Source organism: Gobio gobio, assembly GCF_949357685.1.
Source record: "Gobio gobio genome assembly, chromosome: 23".
Taxonomy (NCBI): domain Eukaryota; kingdom Metazoa; phylum Chordata; class Actinopteri; order Cypriniformes; family Gobionidae; genus Gobio; species Gobio gobio.
In genome coordinates this window covers 34987670-34997347 of record NC_137119.1, presented here as the reverse complement: position 1 = coordinate 34997347, position 9678 = coordinate 34987670, and the positions used below count along the sequence as shown (strand labels likewise).

At 38.4% G+C, this 9678-nt stretch overlaps 2 protein-coding genes across 2 annotated transcripts in view; both read left to right on the top strand.

Annotated features, from left to right (window-relative positions):
• The window catches only part of cubn (cubilin (intrinsic factor-cobalamin receptor)), a gene marked incomplete at its 5' end in the record, with an annotated part of 50149 nt that extends 44334 nt beyond the window's left edge, over window positions 1-5815 (top strand). Inside the window, 3 exon segments of the mRNA XM_079805628.1 lie at window positions 2454-2619; window positions 2723-2958; window positions 5531-5815. Of these exon segments, the coding sequence (XP_079661754.1) occupies window positions 2454-2619; window positions 2723-2958; window positions 5531-5638 (510 nt within the window). The 3' untranslated portion in view covers window positions 5639-5815.
• A 3167-nt stretch (window positions 5816-8982) lies between these two features.
• The window catches only part of rsu1 (Ras suppressor protein 1), a 48988-nt gene continuing 48292 nt past the window's right edge, over window positions 8983-9678 (top strand). Inside the window, exon 1 of the mRNA XM_079805630.1 lies at window positions 8983-9197. Coding sequence (XP_079661756.1) covers window positions 9180-9197 — 18 coding nt within the window. The 5' untranslated portion in view covers window positions 8983-9179. The remainder of the gene's footprint in view (window positions 9198-9678) is intronic.

Genomic DNA, 9678 nt, shown 5'->3' with positions numbered 1-9678 from the left:
ACATTTAGCTGGCTTTTTAATTTTCAACAAAACAAGCTAATTGCCTGCACAAATTATAATAGTATTTTAATAAACCAATACAATATGTTACAATAACATTTACAATGGCTTCATAAAAATTAATTAAAAATATAAATAAATAAAAAAAACACCTAATATACATTCCTTGTTCTTCCTTTTCTAGAAGTAGAGTTTAAAAACCTTGCTGTATTTTTGTGTAGTTAATTAAGGTAGACCGCCATCTTGCTCTGACGAAAGTGACTTGAACGCACCTGACATCAAACATGACATCCCAACTCATAAATACAAATTTCCCTAGAGGACTTGAACGCACCACGTGATCAGATTGAAATACTCGTGTACTGTATACTACATATTGTGCAGTATACACTAAATACTATTTTAAAAAGTTGTTTTGACTACCTTAAAAAAACAAAAAAATCTTTCAAACAGTAGTGTGCTACATTGTCACATAGCCCAGTGTTAAAGGGTTAGTTCACCCAAAAATGAAAATTCTGTCATTAATTACTCACCCTTATGTCGTTCGACACTCGTAAGACCTCCGTTCATATTCGGAACACAAATGAAGATATTTTTGTTGAAAGATAGGCCTCCATTGGCATTCAGTACATTAATACTCCCAAGAACCAGAAAAGGCACTTAAAACGTCGTTACAAAGTCCATCTCACCACAGTGACTCTACAATAATTGTACGATGCGACGACAATAGTTTTTGTGCGCAAAAAAAAATCAAAATAACACCTTTATCCAACTTGTTACTGCCTTCCGTGTGTGCCTCCACGACGCATGCGCGAGAATATGACGCAGATCCGGCGGTCGGACAGATGACCCAGAAGCAATTTGTTGACAAGCAGAGCAAGACGCGCGTGTCTAAGCTGTTGGATTCTACATTGATCGTGCTTTAGGTCTCGGCGTAGTTCTCAAAATGGGACTAAAGTGCGCATTTCATGGATTCCCGAACCCCGGATCTACGTCATATTCTCGCGCTTGCGTTGTGGAGGCACACACGGAAGGCAATAACAAGTTGGATAAAGGTGTTATTTTGATTTTTTTTTGCGCACAAAAACTATTGTCGTCGCATCGTAAAATGATTGTAGAGCCACTGTGGTGAGATGGACTTTGTAACGACGTTTTAAGTGCCTTTTCTGGTTCTTGGGAGTATTAATGTACTGAATGCCAATGGAGGCCTATCTGAAGCCTTTCTCAGCCATCAGCTTTCAACAAAAATATCTTCATTTGTGTTCCGAATATGAACGGAGGACTTACGGGTGTCGAACGACATGAGGGTGAGTAATTAATGACAGAATTTTCATTTTTGGGTGAACTAACCCTTTAAGTGTTCTAAAAACAGGACACTTTATTGTTCATTTAAAATAAAGCTGATAAAATAAACTATAAACAAAAAAAAAAACATAAAAAAATTAGACATGTTTGGCTAATAACTGAAATAAAATAAGTTGAAATTAAAGTACTAACATTACTAAACTAAAATTAAATAAATAAATATAAGCTAAATAGATATATACAAATGATAGCTAATTTATATAGCTAAAAAAAGTTGATTTTGAGTTTATATCTCACAAGTCTTCGAAGGATATACAGAATTGTGAGATATACTCGTTATTCAGTCTTTTTTCCTCTGAATTGTGATATAAACTCACAATTGCGAGTTGTTATAAAATCTGAACTGGGAGATATAAACATGCAAATACAAGAAAAAGAGTCAAGAATTGTGAGATAAAAAGGTTATAGGCTATGTTTAAAAGTTATCTATGTAAAATGTTATAGGTTTAAATATTATTTCATTCTGTAACTGCTATGTATGTATATCCCCTATGAACTGCATATGTGACAATTATGTAGACTTACTGTTTTCTTCAAATTCATGCTTTAATAGTAGACTAATCATTGCAGGTTTCATCAGTCCAGTCTGTGACTTGCGACATAAACGTCTGCGTTTATTAAACGACAGAATTCTATAACAATGAGGACCCTATTTTTTGGCATTCTGACATACAAAGGCACAACAAAAAAAATGTATCTTATTCTGTGGATTTTGCCCATTTTCCTCCACTTGTTACCGCTATTTTTCTGCTACCATTATGCATGCACAGCTGCAAGTGACGTCTGCTCCAAATAAAAAAACTAAAATCATAGCAAATATTACTTCAGCTTTATTTGTCACATTAGTAATTACAGTAAGTGTCAAGCCGAGCGCATTGTATTATGAGATATATAGTACCCAGTGCAGTATGATCTGATGCTGCTCATTTGGGCAAATACAGATCACCCAATGTATATTTTATCTTATTTCACTGTATACATACTGCAGAAATTAAAAGTAGTATGTTACTATGCAATTCTAGCACCTACTGATGATGATGAGGATTTCACTGTAGCTGTCTAATGTATATTTCTTTCTGCTGATGTAGATCAGAAACGGCAGTACCGCCACATCGCCTCTGTTAGGAAAGCACTGTGGAACCACACTGCCCAGTCCTGTCTTCCCGGGAGCCAACCAGCTCTTCCTTTATTTCAAGAGTGACTTTACTACAGCCCGCAATGGCTTTGAGATCACCTGGACTTCCTCTCCGCAGGGTGAGAAACACACCACTAGTAATTATACTGCAATGATTGTCTCAGTCCAATGCTGCTGAGTCTTAACTGTGTTACTCGTGTGTGTGTGTGTGTGTGTGTCTAGGATGTGGAGGTGTGTTATATGGAGACCACGGTTCTTTCGCCAGTCCAAACTTCCCTGGCACTTACGCCAACGGCACTTCTTGTGAATGGGGAATCAGGGCTCCTGGTGGCAGAGTAGTGACAGTCACATTCAACCAGATCAGCATTGATGACCCAGGAGACTGCGAGAACAACTACTTGAAGCTATATGACGGACCAGATGCTAATTCACCTGTTGTTGGGCCATACTGTGGATCGGTATGTAGGAACCTTTAGTGTGGTGATTGCAACAACATAACACTTCTGTTAAACCTCTGGATTTATTTGATTAAAAATACAAAAAAATAAACCCCAGTGATATTGTGAAATATTATTAGAATTTAAAATAACCAGTGTTGGGAAAGTTACTTTGAAAAGTAATGTATTACAATATTGTGATACTCTTAAAAAGTAACACAATTAGTTACTTTTTAAGAAAAGTAAAGCGTTGCGTTACTTTTTCTCACCTGGGCTGGGCTTTTTTTTCTTCTATTTTTGTGCAAATGTACCTTTCACACCAAAATTGAAATAATAAGCCTCAAGCCTCAATGCAAATTCATGGGTGTACGCAAGGATGGGCAAACTCGTTCTTGGAGGGCCACTGCCCTGCAGAGTTTAGCTCCAACCCTGATAAAACGCACCTGCCTGTAGCTTTCTAGTAATCCTGAAGGCATTGATTAGCTGGTTCGGGTGTGTTTGATTAGGGTTTGAACTAAACTCTGCAGGGCAGTGGCCCTCCAGGACGGAGATTGCCCATCCCTGGACAGTATAGGGCGCAGCTTAAACAAACCTTTCAGCTGTGCTGCCATTCTGCATAATAGGAAGCAGGAGAAAAAAGTTTAACACTTACTTCCCCGATAAAAACAAACAAATCTAAAGTCATTTTTGCTCATGGTTTAGCTTAAATCATCGAAGGTCAGCAGCAGCAAGACATTAGTCAATAAAGGTAGATCAAATGCATAAAAATATTTAACATTTAATTATCGGAGGTTTGCATGGTAATCTGATTTTGCATTTGACTGATTTTATTAATTTTGAGGAATACTGAATCTTTTTTGTGCAAGTGAGATTAGTAAACTAAATGCTCATATTTAGTCTAGAACTACAAAAACATGTTTACACACGACGCCTCTGCACTTAGGCCGGCTACACACTGCAAGCGTTCTGTTGCGTGTCAGCCGCGTGGCGTTTTCTGTCGATACAGATCCACTTTTGCGGCACGACTGAAGCGTGGTGTTGTGACACTTCCCTTCAAGTGTTGATGGGCGTTCCTCAAGTTTACCGCTATGGCCGTGCGTTTGAGCCAGTGGGGAATGAAAAACAAAGGACCGGCGAGAGACTTCCCTCCGTCTCCATGTGCTCTACTTCTATTGGATAGTCGCGTCGCGTTCAACGGATTCATTTGCATAAAGTTGAGCTTCGGTCAAGGTGCTGATCCACTTGTCCGTGCGACACTTCTGTCAAGCGTCAAGCGACTTTAACGCACCCGCAAAGCATTCCGGGAAGGCGACGCTGCATTTGAACAAATGCCGCGCGTCAAAAAAGCTGGCCAAAGCTCAACTTTATGCAAATTAATCCATTGAACGCGACGCGACTATCCAATAGAAGTAGAGCACATGGAGACGGAGGGAAGTCTCTCGCCGGTCCTTTGTTTTTCATTCCCCGCTGGCTCAAACGCACGCCCATAGCGGTAAACTTGAGGAACGCCCATCTACTTGCACATGAGGGGAAGCGTCACAACACCACGCTTCAATCATGCCGCAAAAGTGGATTGATTTGGAAAAAGTGAATGCTTTGCGGGCCAGTTAAAGTCGCTTGACGTCACCCATAGGAATAAAGTGGAGTGCGGCACGACAGAAGTGTTGCACGGACAAGTGGATCTGCACCTTAACCTGTTAACATGGGAGCCGAAAATAAAAACGGACACGCCACGCAGCTGAGATGCTCACGCCACGCTTGCAGTGTGTAGCCGGCCTTACTCTCGTTTTTTCTCAACATGGGGACAGGAGAGCTGTCAGTCAAATAAATGTGAAAAAGTAACTTGTTACTTTTTTTTGAAAAAGTAACTTGGATATTTTGTTGTAAATTTTCAACGTAAATCGTTACTTTACTAGTTACTTGAAAAAGTAATCTGATTACATAACTCAAGTTGCTTGTAATGCGTTACCCCCAACACTGAAAATAACTGTTACATTATGAAATAACTTCACAATAATAAAGTTTTTTTGTATTTTTAATTAAATAAATGCAGCCTTGGTGAGCATAAGAGACTTATTTTAAAAACATTGAAAATCTTACCTATACTACCATTAAAAAATATGGGGTCAATACGATTATTTTTTTTCTTTTTCTTTTCTTTTTGATTTAAAAAAAAAATATTTTAATCAGCAAGGACACATTAAATTGATCACAAGTGACAGTAAAGATATTTATAATGTTACAAAAGATTTCGTATTCAAATAAACGCTGTTCTTTTAATCAAAGAATCAGTTTACACAAAAATATTAAGCAGAACTGTTTTCAACATTGATAATAATATTAAATAATGTGACACTGAAGATGTAATGATGCTGAAAATTCAGTTTTGATTACAGGAGTAAATTACATTTTAACAGTTATTTAAAATTATTATAATATTTCACAGTATTACTGTATGTTTGATCAAATAATTGCAACCTTGGTGAGCATAAGAGATTGCTTTTAAAAACTTAACCACCCCAAACTTTTCAACATTATTGTATATGTACACAACTATTAAACGGATATATAATTGTTCTTTGTTCTTTTGCAGGAGACAAATATCGCCCCTTTCAGAGCTTCTTCAAACCTTGTGTTTGTGAAGTTCTCGGCCCAGTCTGCCGTTCTTCCGTCTGGGTTCAGACTCACCTGGAGCAGCTGAGAAGAAATTAAAAATAAAAATTTACACACAGAAATATGTAAACACACTTGAAGAATCGGCAAATCAAACATAGTGTAATATGAACCATCATTTGTAGATAATTGTTTAAAATAATGAATTTATGTATGTATTTGTACCGGTATGTCTTTTTGGAAAATAAAGATGTTGTTCTTATGTAATTGTGTAGCTCTTTTTATATCATCGATGTCAACTGAGTTCAGAAAATCTCTTCTGTGGTTTTTTTTTTTAAACAAAAAATAAGTCAATTTGCATACTTGCACTCATTTCAAAAGCTGTGAATGTTTGGCAGTTTTTTATGTGTTAAATATATCCTCAGCTTCTCTCTGGACTTCATCCAAACCACACACTCTGACATCTCAAGCCTGATGCAATATACTTCACACACAACACAGAGAAAGGCTAAGTGTGACAATGAAGAGATGAAGAATTTGGAGGGAGATAAAAGCTGTCTGAGACAGATACAGACAGGGTTAATGGGACTGTGTGCTCTGTAGAGGGAGACAAGGCTTCAGCTTCCTTCATTCAATAATTCTATATAGAGAGGCCAAACAAACATTTCATGTAATCTTTCATTTCTTCATTCTAAATGCTGCAAAATACTCCCATCAATGTCAAAGAAAAGTCTGGGAAAAGTGTCTGATCAACAGAAAAACGGAGCTTTGAGACATTACCATCTGGTATTAAGGCCTTTCTCACGATTTTCACAAATATTTTGTAATTGTTTTTCCTTAACCTAACCAGGTCAAAGTTCATGAGAAGCTCTGTGTTACAAAAATGTGTTGACCTTGGAACCCGTGCAAGAAAATGGCCTCAGGAGACCATTACTACTAATGCAAGTTTTTTATATTTTCTGTTTATATTAATATTACTATATTAAGATTATAAGATAATGAAAGAAAGCGTATTTTAAGGACCATTAAAATTACAAGGAAAATAAGTATTTGAACACCCTGCTATTTTGCAAGTTCTCCCACTTAGAAATCATGGAGGGGTCTGAAATTGTCATCGTAGGTGCATGTCCACTGTGAGAGACATAATCTAAAAAACTAAAATCCAGAAATCACAATGTATGATTTTTTAACTATTTATTTGTATGATACAGCTGCAAATAAGTATTTGAACACCTGTCTATCAGCTTGAATTCTGACCCTCAAAGACCTGTTAGTCTGCCTTTAAAATGTCCACCTCCACTCTTTATTATCCTAAATTATTATCCTAAATTAGATGCACCTGTTTGATGTCGTTAGCTGCATAAAGACACCTGTCCACCCCATACAATCAGTAAGAATCCAACTACTAACATGGCCAAGACCAAAGAGCTGTCCAAAGACACTCGAGACAAAATTGTACACCTCCACAAGGCTGGAAAGGGCTAAGGGGAAATTGCCAAGCAGCTTGGTGAAAAAAGGTCCACTGTTGGAGCAATCATTAGAAAATGGAAGAAGCTAAACATGACTGTCAATCTCCCTCGGACTGGGGCTCCATGCAAGATCTCACCTCGTGGGGTCTCAATGATCCTAAGAAAGGTGAGAAATCAGCCCAGAACTACACGGGAGGAGCTGGTCAATGACCTGAAAAGAGCTGGGACCACCGTTTCCAAGGTTACTGTTGGTAATACACTAAGACGTCATGGTTTGAAATCATGCATGGCACGGAAGGTTCCCCTGCTTAAACCAGCACATGTCCAGGCCCGTCTTAAGTTTGCCAATGACCATTTGGATGATCCAGCGGAGTCATGGGAGAAAGTCATGTGGTCAGATGAGACCAAAATAGAACTTTTTGGTCATAATTCCACTAAACGTGTTTGGAGGAAGAAGAATGATGAGTACCATCCCAAGAACACCATCCCTACTGTGAAGCATGGGGGTGGTAGCATCATGCTTTGGGGGTGTTTTTCTGCAGATGGGACAGGGCGACTGCACTGTATTAAGGAGAGGATGACCGGGGCCATGTATTGCGAGATTTTGGGGAACAACCTCCTTCCCTCAGAGCATTGAAGATGGGTCGAGGCTGGGTCTTCCAACATGACAATGACCCGAAGCACACAGCCAGGATAACCAAGGAGTGGCTCTGTAAGAAGCATATCAAGGTTCTGGCGTGGCCTAGCCAGTCTCCAGACCTAAAGCTCAAACTCTGTGTTTCTCAGCGACAGGCCAGAAACCTGACTGATCTAGAGAAGATCTGCGTGGAGGAGTGGGCCAAAATCCCTCCTGCAGTGTGTGCAAACCTGGAGAAAAACTACAGGAAACATTTGACCTCTGTAATTGCAAACAAAGGCTACTGTACCAAATATTAACATTGATTTTCTCAGGTGTTCAAATGCTTATTTGCAGCTGTATCATACAAATAAATAGTTAAAAAATCATACATTGTGATTTCTGGATTTTTTTTATTTAGATTATGTCTCTCACAGTGGACATGCACCTACGATGACAATTTCAGACCCCTCCATGATTTCTAAGTGGGAGAACTTGCAAAATAGCAGGGTGTTCAAATACTTATTTTCCTCACTGTGTATATATATATATATATATATATATATGTATGTGTGTGTGTGTGTGTGTGTGTGTGTGTGTGTGTGTGTGTGTGTGTGTGTGTGTGTGTGTGTGTGTATAAATGTATACTGTATATAATGTCTTTCTGACATTTACACTTTTATAACACAATTTTATTTAGAATAATTTATTTTCAATATTTTACAATGTGATTTATAATGGTTACAAAATTACTGATATTAAGGTCATATATCAGAATAGTGCAGACGGATAAAATAGTGTATTCATTTTATTTGATGATAAAATATATATTAATTTTCAATGATCAACCAATGTTCTCTATTTAAAAAAAAACCCACAATTAACAAACCATAAAATCCACATCAAACAACAGCTCATATTGAGTAATACGTTGGTGGTCTGCTCTGCTGTCGGCACAGTAAGTTCCTCAGGCACATAATTTGAGACCACCTCATAAATCAAAGAGCAGAACAGTCAGACATACGTGCATTCCCACCTCACTGCCCACTTTGGTCAAGTGTTAGTGCTTATAGCTCCTTTATGTAGATTCTAATAAAATACACACCTCCCCGTGCCCTCGTGCCATGTCTGCATGCGTCCGATCTCTATTGGCTTCTGGCCGAGGGTGTTGGTTAAAGATTTTACAACATAAACAAGCTTTGCCCCTGGAATCCAGAACTCCCGCTCTGCAAAGCAAAGTTCAACCATGCTGAAGCATCTGTTGCCACTCACCAAATATAATCAAGCCTATAAATAGAGCCACTGTTTTTCAGTCCCCAATAGAAATGATCAACCCTGCAAGAACCAGACACAGACCGAGAGCCAGGCGAAGCAAAGACCGAGCCAAGACGAGATCCAGTCTGTTGATGGTTCCATCTGGGACGACAGGAACCTAAAGGAAAACAGAAGTGTATATACATACCTCTGCCTCATGCTGGGTTCTGTAGAAGGAGGAGACAGAGAAGAATCGTATTGCTCTTCCACCTTGTGCAGACGTCTAAACAATGTGTCTCCCTTGGAAGGTAGGTGATAGCCGGGGATCTGGGCGGCACAACAGCTGCCCACAACAAGACACCTGCTGGATTCATAATGTTACATTATATAGGTGGATGGATACGTACATTTTGTATCGAGTTGCATATAATTGTAAGTATTTATACACATTGGTTGTTTCTTGTAAGGGATTTCACTTATGATAATGTATGTCATTAATTATTTTAAAATCATTAAAAACGAAAAAGTATGTCTAGACACATAAAATAACAGCAACATGAATTTTAGGGAGAAATGTGCTTAAAGGGTTAGTTGACCCAAAAATGAAAATTCTGTCATTAATTACTTACCCTCATGTCGTTCGACACCCGTAAGACCTCCGTTCATCTTCGGAACACAAATGAAGATATTTTAGTTGAAATCTGATGGCTCTGAAAGGCCTCCATTGGCACAATGTACTGTACACTCTCAAGACCCTTAAAAGGTACTAAAGACGTCGTTACAAAGTCC